The sequence below is a fragment of the Trachurus japonicus genome, chromosome 21 (genome assembly GCF_045865225.1).
Source record: "Trachurus japonicus isolate A0001 chromosome 21, Traja_1.0".
NCBI classification, from domain to species: domain Eukaryota; kingdom Metazoa; phylum Chordata; class Actinopteri; order Carangiformes; family Carangidae; genus Trachurus; species Trachurus japonicus.
This window is the reverse complement of record NC_140927.1, coordinates 23,839,176-23,856,128: the sequence shown is the minus strand read 5'-3', so window position 1 is coordinate 23,856,128 and position 16,953 is coordinate 23,839,176. Positions and strand designations below refer to the sequence as shown.

The 16,953-nt window shown below is 40.8% G+C and overlaps 1 protein-coding gene across 1 annotated transcript in view; it reads left to right on the top strand.

Moving 5' to 3' along the window:
- The window catches only part of cerkl (CERK like autophagy regulator), a 33,532-nt gene that overhangs the window by 13,942 nt on the left and 2,637 nt on the right, over nt 1–16,953 (top strand). The window contains exons 4-12 of the mRNA XM_085765446.1: nt 6,942–7,073; nt 7,765–7,828; nt 10,763–10,893; nt 11,337–11,411; nt 14,991–15,168; nt 15,339–15,404; nt 15,952–15,983; nt 16,105–16,213; nt 16,315–16,411. Of these exons, the coding sequence (XP_085621572.1) occupies nt 6,942–7,073; nt 7,765–7,828; nt 10,763–10,893; nt 11,337–11,411; nt 14,991–15,168; nt 15,339–15,404; nt 15,952–15,983; nt 16,105–16,213; nt 16,315–16,411 (884 nt within the window). The remainder of the gene's footprint in view (nt 1–6,941; nt 7,074–7,764; nt 7,829–10,762; nt 10,894–11,336; nt 11,412–14,990; nt 15,169–15,338; nt 15,405–15,951; nt 15,984–16,104; nt 16,214–16,314; nt 16,412–16,953) is intronic.

Here is a 16,953-nt window from a genome sequence, read left to right as displayed (position 1 = left end):
TACGTGAACGTATGTCCAGTTCATTTTAGTTCAACATGAAAGTCTCTAGAGACGTCAGACATGAGCTAATACACACTTCAAGACACATATATGTGAACATTAATGTGTGTATATGTATGTGACGTATCTGCATCTGGTTTCAAAATCATGTGCATATATGTGCTTAAATAACTACGAGTTAAAGGGAAAGTTACAGCAGGCGACCCAGACCCGCTCAGACAAACAAACTGGACTGGAGTTAGTTTCAAATTATGAAAATGAAAAGACTTAGATCAGCAATAAGAATATCTGATTTGAAATTACAATGCTCTGTTGTTGTGATCAATCTCCTACCTGCTCAGCATCAACAGCTGACATTTAACAATTACAGTCATATATTTGTCTCAGGAGCTGGTGGAGACCAAATTAGAGCTAAAAGGAGACGGGGTATTGGACTTAGATTCATCAGATGGTCACAAATATGACTGATATGATATGAGTGCTAATGTTGCCTCATGTCTGCTGGAGTAATAGGTGGATAAACAGGTGTACACATGAACAGAACACCAATAGCTGGGTTTCCATTACAGGTTTTCGCAAAATAAAAGCAATACTTCTGAAATTTCGAAAAAGTACAATTGCTATTTGTAGGTGTTTCCATTGAAAGGTGTTTTGCGAATGAGCCATAACTCTTGCGATATCCCATAATTCTCTTAAAGAGGAACTATGCAAGTCTGGTCACTTTTTCCTCTGTTTTGCTAACCCTCCGCCCGCCATGTGCATTTGTTTAGGACGAAGCCGTCCAAAAGTCAATACATGGAGCAGTGGATAACGTTATATAACAAATATGATACTACGACGTGTATATTTGTGTAGTCACAACTGTCATAAACAAAAGAGTATTATTATTTATTATTTGAGAGGTTTTTCGAAATGTAGGTGTTTCCATTACCAGTTTTTTATTGCGATATTTAGGTTTTGTGCATTTCTAGGGGTAATGGAAAGGCACCCACTGTTTCAATACTGAAATTGGCATCGAGCAGAGAAATCCTGCTTCAGTATCTCAAGACAAAAACAAGACGATGAATCCGATTCATCGTGTTAACCATCATGTTTCCTGTAAAAAATATATAAAGTTGTATGAATTCAAGCAGCTTCAATCTGGTTAACAGCGTTCAGGACGTCGTAGCTGCTGCAGCCTGAAGTTCCCAGACGCTGATTTTCCCAGGTGCAGCGAAGTGGGCGGAGCGTGACTGACACTTAATACACAATAGAAATGTTGTGAGTTCTGACTGTATGGATTTAACTCCCTGACACACACACACACACACACACACACACACTCTCAGTCTTTACATTGCAGGTCCTCTATGACGTCAGCTCCGACAGAGACGTTACAAGCTATGCATAAATGAAGAGGTCGAAGGTTCACGCACACACGCTGCCGTCGCCCCGTCACCATGGCATCGGCCTGACATGTTATCGCTGGTCACCTGTCTGTCTGTCCGTCCGTCAAACCAGATTACCCATGAGGCCCGGCAGCGAAGTCACAACTTCTTTAAGTGATTGTGCTTCGCCTCTCTCTCTCTCTCTCTCTCTCTCACACACACACACACACACACATGAATGGCTGACAGGTCGTGTGTCAGCTCGCGTGGTCACACTGCACATCAAACTGTGACGGCTTTTGTGACTTTACACACCGCGGCAGGAGAGGAGCTGAGTGTGTGTGTGTGTGTGTGTGTGTGTGTGTGTGTGTGAAGGTAAACACACATGCTGCTGCTGCTGCTGCTGCGGACATTAAGCCTATTTTCCAGCCAGAGGTCAGTGTGAAAAGCGTATTGTCTTGTGAGTCGTGGCGTTGCGGAGCGGGCAGTCCACCGACCGCCACTTCTTAACCTTCGGGTCCGAACATTCAGCCGCACAATGGCGACACTTCCTGTTTCCAGAGCTGTTTAATTCTGTGGCGTTGTGGCGTTGCGAGGCAGCTGCAGAGTGAGCGGCGGCGCAGAGAGTGAATGGCAGTCAGTCAGAGTGACAAAAGGGCGAGCTGCGTCGGCGGTGTATAGAGTCCGTTTCCATACGCACTGTCAGACGCTGGGATGGATTGACTGCAGTTGTTTAACAGCACAACAGACTGACAGGCCGGCGGCGGCGGCGGCAGAGGCGGTGGCGGGGATCACGACACGTCCCCGGGCCGGGCTCGCCCTGGTCGCCAGGTGCCGTCACGACTCCTCCCAGATCAATTGTCTTGTCAATCCAACAGTCGAGTCTGCTGCTCGCTCACAGAGCTGTTCGTCTGCGTCCGACGGGACAAAGTGTAATCTCTGGGAGGCGGCGATGGTCGGTTGGCGCCGCCACTGTTAAAGGTTGGGGTCATAAGGTCAACATGATGTCATCAGCACAGTGTGTGGCCGGCGGGAACGAAGTTTGACCGGATTTTTATCAAATTCTTCATTAAATCTTTGCTTTATTCTGCAGCAACTGAAACTTCAAAGTGACAACGATGAGTTAAAACTATGAGGTTGATTAAATTAAAATGTTATTCTGTTTCATTTATGTTTTCTTATTATTTTGCTTATTATTTAGCTGTTGGATGTGGAACAAACACCTTTATAATTTACAGAGCGTTTCAGTCTGCGGAGGCTCTTTATGGCCCTTTGTGTGTTTTTGTGTGTGTGTTAAATATTAACTAGTGTCCATGAAGTCACCCTCTGTATCCATAGTAACGTGCCTACCTGTTGCTCGTTCATATTCAGGTAGAGAGGCTTTATTAGTTTGTCAGGAAAAGAAACCTGATTGTACAGCAGCAAACATTCGTACCTCAGACACACACACACACACACACACACACACAATTCATTTGACAGGTGGTCGAACTCTGCTGGATTTCCCCCGTTTTTAACACACTGATTTTAAAGCAACCTGGCAATTAAAATGTTATAAAGATCCTGGTGTTTAGTTCATGTAAACATGACGTGTTCATTTTCAATAGGTCTGACAATGAATTTTCTTCTTCTTTTCTTCTCTTGTTCAGTTTAGGAAATAATAATAATTAAAAAAGCCCCTGAGGCAGCTGACAAACCAAATGAGTTTTACAGTATTTGGGTTTTTGAGAATTGTATAGCAAATTGGAAAAATAAAAAATATTCAGATTTTAGGAGCTGAAACGTGACTTTTCTACCTTTTTCTCGAGGGAATAAAGGCCATGTGCAATGTGAGTTAAAAGAGGCTCAATAGAGGTTAATCTGACTGTGGTTTTGCGTAAAATATTAGTATTATTATTAGTAATAGTATCAGAGGAGCTGCCATGAAGGTTTGCACCAAATGTTCAGGCTCCACTCAGGATGAATTGTAATGACTTTAATTTCTCATTCAGTGTCATTATCAGCTTAAAATGTAACCTTATACTTCAGCTTTCCCCTCAGCCCCAGTTATACGTTTGGTTTAATGCTTTTATTTGTTTTTAATGTTAAGTCTCCTCACTGGGGAAGCTGGAAAACAAAGAGAGTTCATAGTTTTCACTGAAGAATAAGAAAAAAAAACATAACCTGATTAATTACGAGCTGTTTAAAGCCGCCACTGCTGCTCACTGAGTTTTAACCTAAATATAATCTGTTTTTGTCAACGACACTCGGCGGCTCAGTCTTCAGCGCTCCGTCAGAAACTCAACACTTCTCCCTGACAACATCGGGATTGTTTACCATGGTAACGCTAAAGCGCCGCCATAGCAACGTGCCGCTCCGCAGAGGCCTGGGATGGTGATCTGATGGATACCTGATCTCTCTCTCCCTCTCTCTCTACATCTCAGCATCTATCTGGTGGTGTACTGTACGTCTTTGAGAAACATCAACATAGGGAATGACATCATCTCCTGGGAGACTGAGAGGGAGAGGGGCTGAGGGGGCGGAGAGATGACTATTTTTCTTGCGTTAACTGAATGAATCAGAGATTAAATTGATTTACAGGTGTAAACAAAGTCTCTACACTGTTTGGGCTCTACGACAGTGAGGTGTGGCACCACATGTGTTGTCAGTGCTCTGATTTCCTACGGTGGAGTCAGGCATTTAAGTGGACAAAGTTACAACTTAGACAAAAGCTGCTCTCCCTCTGCTCTCACTCTAGGAGTTTTAATTAAATCAAGTTCTTAATAACCAGGGTTTTTTTTAAAGGAATAGTTCACCAAAAAAGGAAATTCTCAAGTCATTATTGACTCACCCTCATTCTGATGAATACTCTGGAGTAGTTTTTTATCTGGAGACCTGGGAGGCTTGTTCATAGTCCTTATATGAGAGTCAATAGGACCCGACACAAAAACGTCCATAAACGTCCGCTGCAATCCAAGTGTCCTGAAGGGATATAGTCCAGAGTTTACTTAAAACAACGTCATTCAGGACATTTTTACAGCCTAAAAAGTCCTGTATTAAATTTGCCTGGGGCACGCTCTGATAATTGACGTCGTTTCTCTGGACTATATCCCTTTAGGACACTTGGATTGCAGCGGACAAGCAGTATGGAGGAATATTAAATGTTTTTGTATAGTTTTATGGACCTTTTTGTGTCGGGCCCTATTGACTCTCTTATAAGGATTTCGTTGGACTACGAACCCCCCTGCCGGGTCTCCAGATGCACTTTGAGGAATAAAAAACTACTCCGGAGTATTCATCAGGTGAACTATTCCTTTAAGAATCACATTGGGCTCCTGGTGTTGCCATGGAAACGCTTGGATGGACGCTTCCTGAGTCTCATCCATCGCGGCTGCAACTATCTTCTGTTTTACTTTAGAAAAATTTGAAGATTTAGTCCGGTAACTGCTGCAGGGTTTTGTTAAAACTAGAAACACAGACAGGCCTCAGTTATTCTGAGGCTTCTGGTAATGGAGGTGTGTGTGTGTGTGTGTGTGTGTGTGTGTGTGTGTGTGTGTGTGTGTGTGTGTGTGTGTGTGCGTGTGTGTGTGTGTGTGTGAGCTGGTCAGAGCCGTGGGGTGTAGCGATGGCAGGGGGCGCCCAGTGTGTGTGTGTGTGTGTGTGTGTGCGTGGGGTCATTAACAGGGCGAGGTCACGGCCTTTTGGGAGCAGATTATTGTAATGAGCTGGATAATGGAGCTGGTGTGTGTGTGTGTGTGTGTGTGTGTGTGTGTGTATTGATCTGTGCTGGTCTATGGGGATTTATAATGCGGTCTCTAAATCTGTCTAATGATGAGCTGTACAGGGGTTCAGTGTGTGAGTGTGTGTGCGCCTGTAGTTCGGGGTCGATACCACGTAACCACACACACACACACTGACACACACTTTGACACACACACAAGTGTACGAGCGTCTACTCTTCTGAGTATAATCTACTATTCATTCATACAGACCTGTAGTCGTCTGAATTTATGTTAATCCAGACTAAGGTCATGTGCAGAAGTGTGTAGTTAATTTAAAATAATAGTGTGTAGTGTGATCTGTGTTTATTCCAGGCAGGATTATTACTAGTTAATCAGCTGATTATTGTTCTAATTAATCCATTAATGGTTTCACAGACATTAAAGGGTCTGAACAACAGACCAAAACCCAAGTATGTTTACTTTATATCGCACAATAAAATAATTCAAGAAGCTGGAGGCAATGAGTTTACTATCATTTTAGTCATTTTCAGTACTTTTTAAAAACATTTTCTAAACTAACCGATTAATAATGATTATTAATAATAACAACCATGAAGACAGGCGGATTAATAAACATAGAGGAGTGTGTTCACAGCTGCAGAGGAGTGACTCCTTGTTCACTCAACGACTACTTAAGTTGACACTCGATATTTTACTCAATAGTCAGAAAATAACGTCATGGACATCACTTCTTTATTCTGTTGATGTTGACTCTGAGGGACAAAAGAGTAAATGTGTTGGACTACTGTATATAATAAATATGGAGAAAGTTTGATTAGTTTTAGTGCTTTTTTTGTTTTTGCTACAAACCAAATATAAATTTATCACGCTGGATTAAAAGTCGTAGGATCTCCAGATGTTAGGATTCATCAATAAGAACATCTTTTAAATGCTGTCTGTCGCTAAGAAAATATGAAAAACTACCAATTCTATGCTTCATGTTACCACTTATCTTATTATTAATCCATCTCATTTTAATGTCTTTCATTTTACAGCAGTGCTTTTAACGAGTTTTATGTCCATTTTTTGTGTTTTTTCGTGTGAAGCACATTTCTTGTGTTTTGTTTAAAGGGATAGTTCAACATTTTGGCAAATTGCCATAATCCCTATAGTTTTAGGAGTAAGTTTGTTACCTTTAATTGTCGGTGATGCGCGTTCCCGTCTTGGGCTGTTTTTCAGCAAGCAGTCTCTGCATTTGCCTCGAAAACAACTCTGTCTCGTAATGTTCTTGTAATGTTGTTATTATCTCATAGCGTGGTGAATGTGCAGGTCACAACTTGTCCACCAGAGCGTTTTGGAGTTGTTGGATTGTGTATTTGATGAGTTTGATGAGGGAAACCAAGAAATCCCATAATGAGCCTCCGTAGCGTAGCTCTGAGCAGCTCACGGCTCTGCTCTGCCGTTCTAAAAATAACTTGCACCGACAATCAAAGGTAACGAACCTACTTCTAAAACTATAGGGATTATGGCAATGGGCCAATTTGCCAAAATGTTGAACTATCCCTTTAAAGTTTTGTTCTTGTTACCATGGTCTTGATCTCAAAACTTTGGTCCTGAATTTTCCAATATTGAACTGTTTGAATTTAAAGTTTGATTATCAGAGGGTGCTAAAGGGGATTAACAAAATCTTCTGTACAAAACCAAAAAGTTTCAGATGTTTCTGACTGGACCAAAACGTTGACCTACAGGATAAAAAGTGAACAAAACGTTTTATTTTCATAAAGTAACTGTGTTATGTCTTTGTAGCTGCTTACAGTGTGTGTGTGTGTGTGTGTGTGTGTGTGTGTGTGTGTGTGTGTGTGTGTGTGTGTAGGCTTCAGCAGTCGCCCCCGGTACGTGAAGGTGTTCATCAACCCCAGCAGCCACAGGAAAGAGGCCGTTCACATCTACAGAGAACACGTGGCTCCGTTATTCAAGATGGCGGACGTCCGCACCGACATCACCGGTCAGTCCATCCACTTGTTTCCTTCTTCTACCGATCAGTTTTTCAATAAATACTATTGATTGATTGTTATTTCAAATGTCACACTGAGACTACGTTTTAAAAGTTGTAAAGTTGATAAAGTAAGTTTTGTGGAGAACTGTTAAAGCAGTTTGATCCCGTCTTCATCGACATGAGAGAAGATGTGAAATCTGTGTGTGTGTGTAGAGGAGGTCCAAAGGTCACAGTTAATGGCGGTCTCTGGTCGCTAGGTAACCTGATACAGGGGGCGGAGCTTAGCCCATCTGTTGTGACACAGGGAGACAACCTGCTCCTCTCCTTGTTTCCTTTCCTCTCCTCCTCCTTCCTCTCCTCCTTTCCTTGTGTCCTCGCCCCCCCCCTTTCCTCCTCCTCCCTCCGCGTCCTTTCTTTTGTTCTTGTTTGCTTCTCTTTCCTCCTTTCATCCTCTCTCTTCTCCCTCTCTCCTCTCTGATCCTGGTTTCCTCCTCCTCCTCCTCCTCCTCTCAGCAGATGGTGTGATATCCGTTGTCCGACTTTTTTTTTTTTTTTTTGGCAGCCACCGAACACACACTCGTGTACATGTGACCACACACATGCATGAACACTCTCTGTCCGTCTATCTGTCTCAATGTCTCTCCATCTGTTTACCTCTCCCTCTTTCTACCTGTCTCTCTCTCTCTCTCACTCTCTCCAGTGACGGAGAGGAAGGGTCACGCTCTCTCAGTGATGAAGGAATGCAAGCTGGATGAATACGATGGGTTAGTTGTTTCTGCGATATTAAAATTAACACTTCAGTCTTTTCCTCTAAAAAATTCTGATTTCTGGCCACATGTTAAGTTTAGCAAAGTTAATTTTGTTACATTTTTTTTCAGTTTTCAGTTGTTATTCTTTAAAGGAGCTATGCAGGATTTTTAGCTCAACAATGCTACATTTTTACCTTAACTAAACAGCTTCGGAGTAATTGTGATGGTTGAATAAATGACATGTAACTTGTTACGAGGGAGAATGGCAGCTCTCTGCCTTCGACCTAGTGTCTCTTGGCTGAAAAACAACTTTGCAAGATCACAAACGCACCCCGTAACCCGTAACCTCTTGTTTATGACAGATTAAACTACACAAATATACACATTGTAACATTGTACAGTATATGATATATATTGTTATTTACCGTTCTATTGATTGATATCTGGACTGCTTCGTTACAAATGCACATGGCCGAGAGGAGGGTTAGCAAAACAGCAGAAAAGCAACCACACTTGCATAGTTCCTCTTTAAAACCACATGCCATTATCTCATGAGTTCCTTTTACTGGCATGAAATGTAAACAAAAGGAGAGCAGCTAAGAAGCTGATGTATTAATGTATTAAAGGTTTTTCAGAGTGACAATTTAGTTTTTTGCAGTAGTGTGGTTTAGGGAAAAGCTTCAGTACTGTAAGTGTCATCCCAAAGAAAATGGACCGATTTAGGCAAACAGTGGATATTCAGTCAGATAGTTGTATCTCCTTCAGCTGCACAGAGAAACTTATGTTTATTAGAGAGTTTATTTAATAATTCAGATGTACTTATGACATTTTTGGTTAATTTTTTTTTATAAACAGTGATTCTTTAGATTTTTTCAGAAAGACTTTTAACCAAAGCAGCTTTAGTAGCCAGTAGCCTGAAACAACACTGACTCAAATAGCTATAGTGAGCTAATTGAACTGACATTAACTTCACCCTGAGTCGGTCAAAACAACGTATCCTGTTGACTTGTTTGAAAGCAACAATCCTGTTAATCAGGACCGCACGCGATGACACTAAAAGACTGAGGCTAATGTTACATCTCCCAGGCTGAAATGTTGGCGCCCTCACCAGCTCATGATCCACATAGTGAGTTCTTCTATTTCAATATAAAGCTGCAGTGATTTGTCTTGCGCTTATAATGTAAATATTATGATGAAAAATGTGACATCAGACTTTAGTTAACACAGTTTGGATCTTTGTGTTACTGTTTGTATTGATATTATCGATATGTCCCATTTTAATGCAACAGGAGAAAAGACCTACACCTAAACAGTCTCTGATAATGGCTTTGGTCACTTGAATGTGAACTTCCCCAAAAACATTTCCAATGTTATTATTAGTGATGGAAACTTAAAAAATTAGACAAAAATTAGATAAAAGGTCCCTTAAATTTGACAGGGTAGAATAAAGTCTAACATTTACAACTAAAGCCAAAAGAGGCTCTATTTGTAAAACACAGACCTGATTGATTCTTACATCGAAGTTGGACGTTTAGGTTGAATAAAAGTTAAACCTGTGACATCATCCTCCAATAATAGACTGAACTGAACTGAACCAGATAATCAAACAGCAGCTGACTGTCAGAGGTTGACACTGAAACACACTGACCTCGTCTCATTACACAAGCAGACACACACACAAACACAAACACCCATCACACACACACAGAATCAGGTGAGGTCAAACACTAAATATCAACGAGCTAACGACCGATTTAATTAAAGTGAAATTAACATTTCATCTGAATAAAATAAATAACAACAAACACATAGACACTGATCAAACTCCCATCACTCTTTCCATGAGGGTCCATGTTCGTGTGTGTGTGTGTGTGTGTGTGTGTGTGAGTGTGTGTGTGTGTAAGCAGCTTTTGTGCTCAGCCCTCATAAAGCTTAATGTGCTTAGAGAAGATTAGCTCAGCGTTGCTAAGCTAGCTGCTGAGTGTGTGTGTGTGTGTGCTGCTCTGGCGAGGATTTGGTTGAAACCTACATTTGCCAATTAGGCTGGCTGTCACCGTGGCGACCGGAGCTTCAGGTAATCCCATACACAGGGGGGAGGGCAGAGGGGGTGGGGGCGGAGCCTGTTCACCTCACATTTACAGCAAACGCTGTAAAAACTGTGCAGAGGAACCTTCTCGCTTTTCAGTGAGCGCCTGAAAACAAGGACAGACCCGTCAGACAACCGCGTTATGACGAGTGATATTATTGTCTTTGCTACGACCAAACAAAAACATAACATAAGACTTAACTTCTTTCATACTCATTATTTCTTAATTTTAGTTTTTGTTCCCCGAACAATAATGTAAAAAATACAGTGTCTCATATTTAATTTATCACAACTGTCACAACAAAGATTCATTCCTGTAAAATCTCATAACTTTTCATTAGGTCGTTATTTACACCGTCAACTATGTTGTTCTTGTTAAGGATGATTAATTAATTTTCTCCAGTTCCCTGTGAATTTTCACGGTATTTAATCTGGAAAGAAAACCAAATAATTTCACACATCCATCCCATGAGCTCAGAAAATCAAAGGACAAATCCTGGCAAATTCAACCTGGGTCTGTGGTTTTTGGGGCTCTAGTCTTATTATTGTGAAATTTAAGTCATCAACTGATAGGGCTGGGTATCAATAATTTTTCAATACATCTCGTTTGACCAACCAATGACAGACATGTTGGTTTATAAACATGTTTTCTAACGCTGTTTAAATAGAATAAACCACAGTTTTCACATGTTATATAACTTCAACAACCAAAACTTTTATTAAAAATCTGAAGATGACCATTTTCAGTTGTTTGTGATACAGATGCATTTTATTTAGGACCATGACGTATGAAAGGTGCGATTGTTAGTGTGATGACTTTGTATTGTTCCTACCTGTCCTGTCTCCACCCGTCTGTCCGTCAGGGTGGTGTGTGTCGGGGGCGACGGCTCGGTGGCAGAGCTGTGTCACGCTCTGGTCCTCAGAGCTCAGCTGGATGCGGACTCTCCAGAGAAACCAGTGAAACCAGCGCTGCCACTGGGGATCATCCCTGCTGGTGAGAGAGAGAAGACACGTCGACACACAGTAGAACTAGACTGTGACTGTGACTTTTGCTATTATAGGGCTCCTCAACTCTGGAACAATCTTCCTGAGGAGCTTGGACTTGGACAAATCAGTGTCTGCTTTTAAAACTCTTCTAAAAACGCACATTTATCGAATGGCCTTCTACTGTATGATACATAATCACTTCATCCTCTATTTTCTTTCCGTCTTCTCGTTTTGCCATCATTACATTATACTTGGATTGTTTTTGCTTTGTTCTGTTTTACCGGGTTGCTACGATCTTTGTTGTTTTTTTTTATCTTACTTTGTTATTTATTTCATTGTCTTGTAAAGCACTTTGTTACATTGTTTTGAGAAGTGCTTTATCAATAAAATTATTATTATAAATTATTAGATCCAACATAATTTTCTTACATTAACTACCTTTCTTCACAGGCTCCACAGACGTGGTTTCCTGTTCTGTTCATGGAGTCAGAGATCCAGTCACTGCAGCTCTTCACATCATCTTAGGTAGGTTCTGCTTGTTCTAGATCACACTATATTTTTCTTTTTCTTAAAGGATTTTTGTTAGGGATCAGGGTCAATAACGATACTGATTATTTGTAATCGAGGAAACCGATAACCAATATGTATAGAATGATATTCATTTGCAGTAAAAATTTAGGGATCAGAGTGAATAGTAAACTGTTTGTTTCTTTTTGTTCACTGTGGAAATCTGTGATAAAAAGACCTTACATTTTTGTAGAATAATACTTAAAACGCAACACAGATCTTGAATCAGTGGGTGGGACATTGTTATACAGCTAAGAGTCGTGACTTCAGGCAGTGAGACAGCTACACTAGAGCCAAAGGAGTGCGTTTAGAAAATACATTTTTATTTTATTGGTTATCAGTGAAAAAAACGGCTGATACCGATTATCGAAAAAATTGCGAATAGTTTGTAGTTTTTATCTTATTTTTGTATTGATTGTACATGTGATCTTTGTTATTATTGTATATTTTTGTGTTGTGACTTTATTGCTCGACTGTTTCACTGTATAAAGTTATTTGTCTTGTTTTTAAATGAACCCCAGGAAGAATAGTCTTCACTATGGTGATGATGACTAATGGGGATCCATACACAATACACAATAATCTGTAGAAACAACTCTATTGGCTACAGATCTATAGTTGGCTGGGTTCTATTATTTATCTAGTCAGTTTACTTGAACCAACTCTCAGCGAGCCAATCAGTGGCCTGCATCCTTGCTGATCTTTGATGTGACTGGCTAACGCTCTCACTCAGACAGGTTTGCAGTTTGAAAACAAACGCTTCCCAGAAAAAGAAAAAAAGAAAAAAAAAGTTTGGGGGGTGAGGACAGATGTCTAACAGCAGGATCAGTTTCATTCTAAATCACAGCTTTACTCGCTGTGGCCACGCCCCCTTTACTGATCCCCACCCCCTCCTCGCCTCGCCTCCCCTCCCCCCCTCTCAGGTACAACCTGCCGACCAGTGAGATGGGGGTTCATTAACATTAATTAATACTGTGTGTGTGTGTGTGTGTGTGAGACAGATGGGAGTAATGAGTGGCTTTAAAAAAAATACTAATTCCTCAACAATAGAAAACAGTTTAAAAATTCCCAGGCAGGAAGCCGAAGCCGTTCCCACGGTGAGTTCAGGTGTGTTCACGCCACAACCAGGTGAACATACCCGAACAGTTATGACCTATTGATAATAAGATATCAATCAATGAGTGTATGTAAAGTGAAGAGCCCTGTCAAAGACAAATTTCTGCTACCCTTTGGGGCAGACAATAAATCTATCTATCTATCTATCTATCTATCTATCTATCTATCTATCTATCTATCTATCTATCTATCTATCTATCTATCTATCTATCTATCTATCTATCTATCTATCTATCTATCTATCTATCTATCCATCCATCCATCCATCCATCCATCCATCCATCCATCCATCCATCCATCCATCCATCCATCCATCCATCCATCCATCCATCCATCCATCCATCCATCCATCCATCCTGTGGAGATGTGCAAGTCATTTATGTCCATACACACTCAGCAGTTTCACAGTGACATTACAACACGGGGACAATTTAAAGAGACCCCGAGGAGTTTGTTTTTGGTTATAAAAGAGTCTCATATTAATGTGGATGAATCTACGTTACCCACACTTGTTAATGGGTCCATTTTTGATAAATATATTGTTTTGTCTATATAGTTATTTTGATACTATTATTTAGTGGTCGACCGGATCTTGCGCCGATCCAAGAATTTCACCGTGTGCACAGAGGCTCATGGGAAATGTAGTGAGAAAACACTTCGCTTTCCAAAACTCCTCGTAGTCCCTTCAACAAAATACTGAGCTAAAAATTACGTACAAAAAAGTTGACAGAACTATTTTGGAAGTGGACAAATCAGTGATTATATAGTGAATATTGCTTTAGAGACAGTGATGAGACAAACAGCAAAGAAATAAGTGGAAGCAGCAGCAGCCCGACTCTGTCCACTAATATAAAACAACCAATAAGCTCAATGACTGACATGTTAGAAAATAAAATGTTTATAAATTGACAATTTTACAAGTAAAATAAATAACAGATCAGTTGAGAAACAGACAGACAGTATAAAACTATCGATCCCTGAAGTTCACTGTCAAAATACACAGTATATTGGTTACATCTTTAAGAAGCGTTGTAGGTTTGATCTCACTGACACACTGACCGTCTCAGCTATAATCCCCACAACACACACACACGCAGAGAGAGAGAGAGAGAGAGAGAGAGAGAGAGAGATAACAGGCCATATGGTGAGGAAATCAGATTCTATCCAGAGAGACAGACAGGTAGTCAGTCAGACAGACAGACAGACAGACAGGTGGGAAGGCGGCAGTTCAGTAGGTTACAGCAGGTATGTGGCCAGATGGCACAGAGAGAGAGAGAGTGTGTGTGTGTGTGTGTGTGTGTGTGTGTGTGTGTGTGTGAGAGAGAGTGTATGTCGTCCATCTGAAAGCTGATCAGACATCTTGTTAAATCTCATTGGTGGAATAAGTTTGATTTTTTGTTTGTTTTTATTCCTGTTGCTTCTATAACTTTGTGATTAAAGCTGTGAGGAGACGTGACGTCCCTGTTTCATCCAGAGCGATCCATGAGATAAACTATATTTGAGAAAGTGATGGACTGTGAAAGGTTTAAACCTGGAGACTCCAACATCTGTGTTTTACATACAGTACAGTGTGTTTCATGTTAAAGAAAAAGACAAAGACAGTTCAACTCTGCAGGAGAAGACAGCTTCTCTTACTGATCCTCGCATATTTAAAAATCTGTAACGAAATACAGCCAATCAGAAACCCTCGGAAACATGTGACGTAAACAAGAAGTCACAAAAAAAACGATCTCCGATGTTGCATAACACTATTTATTGATTTATTTATTCATAATCTTGGTTCTATGATGTTTCTATGGGACAGACGTAAACTGAACATTTATTGATTTCGTCAAACGCAAAGAAACATTTCCCGCCAAATTGAGATCTGTCCAACTGTTTAGTGAAGAGTTACAACAACACAAACAAAGCTCAGTTTCCATCCACCTGTTTTTATGCATATTTTTGATTTTGCACATGAGAAAATCAGAACGGAAACGACGGAAATTCAAAAGAAATCTTGAAAATATCTAAAAATAATAATAAATGACAGAAATGTTGCCTGAGTTCTCGGAGTCGGACTGGACAGATGTTCAGCCAGAGACCGGTCCCACTCCTGCAATGTGAGTCCACTGATGGACGTCTATGGATATGGATACAAACACACACACACACACACAACCACACACACACACACAACCACACACACACATATTCCTGACCTCCTTCTGTCGCCCGTATTTGGAGTGCTGCTTCTCATGAATATTAATGAGCTTCTCACCATAAGACCACTTGGCCTCCTTACAGGCTGTGTGTTTGTGTGTGCCTGTGTGTGTGTGTGTGTGTGTGTGTGTGTGTGTGTGTGTGCGTGTGCGTGATCCTAATGTTTTTAATAATTATTCATCATCACCAGGATCTTCTTCTTCTTCGCCCCCCCTACAGGTCACCTACAGCAGGTCGACATGTGCAGCTTCTCGTCTCTCGGTCAGTTGGTGCGGTTCGGTTTCTCCGCCATGTTCGGCTTCGGTGGGCGGAGCTTAGCGCGGGCAGAGAAGAAGAGGTGGATGCCATCGTCACGGAGACGGGAATACGCTCTGGTGAAGACGCTAGCTCGACTAAGGTGACACACACACACACAGACACATCTAAAGTTACAATAAGTTAATTTGTAAGCTTTTCTTAAATAAATCAGTGATTTACCTGAATTCAGGTTCAAAAAGCAGCTTTTTAATTTTGATTTTGACTTAAAAAAAATAAAATTTATTCATATTCCTTTTCTGTCTCTCTCAGACCGGAGGACTGTCAGCTGTCTTTCCTCCCAGCAAAGAAATCGGCCAAGAATCTGTTTGAACGTCGGTAAGAAACTGTAAATTTACAAGGATGATGAGCTGATGGCTGATTTGCAGCCATTATTTAAATTTATTTTATTCAAATTTTTTTCTTCTTTTCCTTTGATTACCTTGATATTTAATTTATAAAAGGATTTCTTGGAATAAAGGGGTTAGACTACATACGTTTGCTTCTTTCTGCCCCCTTTCATTCAGGAGTTGCATTATTTTTTGTATTAAACCATTTTTATTTTCTTTTTTCAGTGAATGAAAAAATAATAAACTAAACTAAACTGTTCAAACTCTCCGACATTTGTACGGTAAGTATATAGCTTGAGGGTGAAGCCAGTTAGATTAGCTTAGCATAAAGACATGAAAGGGAATCAGCCCAGTTCACTAATTAACATATTTTCTCTTTCTCTCTTTTGTTAAATCAATACAAAAACTGAGGTGTTGCCAGTTTTTTGTCTACAGCTCCGTGTTGATCAGTCAAACAAAGATAAAAGTGTTGTATTACACACTTGTAGTTATGTCTCTCAGTGAAGATTAAAACAAAGTTTGATCTTGTTTCTCAGACGCCAGGATCAGGACCAGGACCCAGATTCAGGTGAGCGTCTGTAGTTAAAGTGTTTTTAGTTAGAAAGTCGAAGCCGTTTCAGGTTTTTTGTTCGTGATCAACTCGTCCGTATTTACGATCTACTGTATCTCTCTGTGATTTGCTGATGCAGAGGGGGAGGAGTCCTGGGTGACCAATCAGGGTCTGTACCTGAGCGTCAGCGTCATGTCCATCCCCTGTCTGAGCCCACATGCGCCGCGAGGACTCGCCCCCAACACCAGGTACACAGGTGTAACGATGAGACGATGTGTGATGATGTCACCTGTGCTGTGTGATCCCAGTGTAACCTTCCTCTTCCTCCTCTTCTTCCTGTTTGTGGCAGTTTGGCCAATGGCAGCGCAGCGCTCATCGCCGTGGGAAACACCTCCAGGTCAGAGTTCATCAAACACCTGAAGAGATACAGCGGCTCCAGTGGACAGGTGAGGGCAGCTGTCAATCAAACTTTACTTCAGGTCAAAGTTACAGTAACGTAATCAAATCAGGGGAAAATTCAATGTCCACAAGGTGGCAAAGTAAAAATGAAATGAACTCACAATGACGGGACAATAGAAAGTGGAAGAAAAAAAACACTTTCTATTATTATTAATAATTGGGGTTCCTTTTACTTTTACTGGAGTAATATATATATATATAAAGTACAAAAGTATAATATAAGTAGTATAAGTAAGTAAATTACTTGTAACTAGTTCCAGGGAGAGTGGAGGCTCTCTGCCTTCCACCTAGCGTCTCTTGGCTGAAAACCCACCTTGTAAGATCAGCGCCTCTGACACCGTGTCCCAGCTCTCGTCTCTGCGGCACCGCCACACAAACGCGCCCTGTAACCCGTAAACTCTTGGTTATGACACATTAAACTACACAAATATACACATTGTAACATTATATGATATATAACGTTATCCATTGCTCCATGGATTGATTTCTCGCCGGCTTCGTTAAAAACAAATGCACATGGCCACGAGGA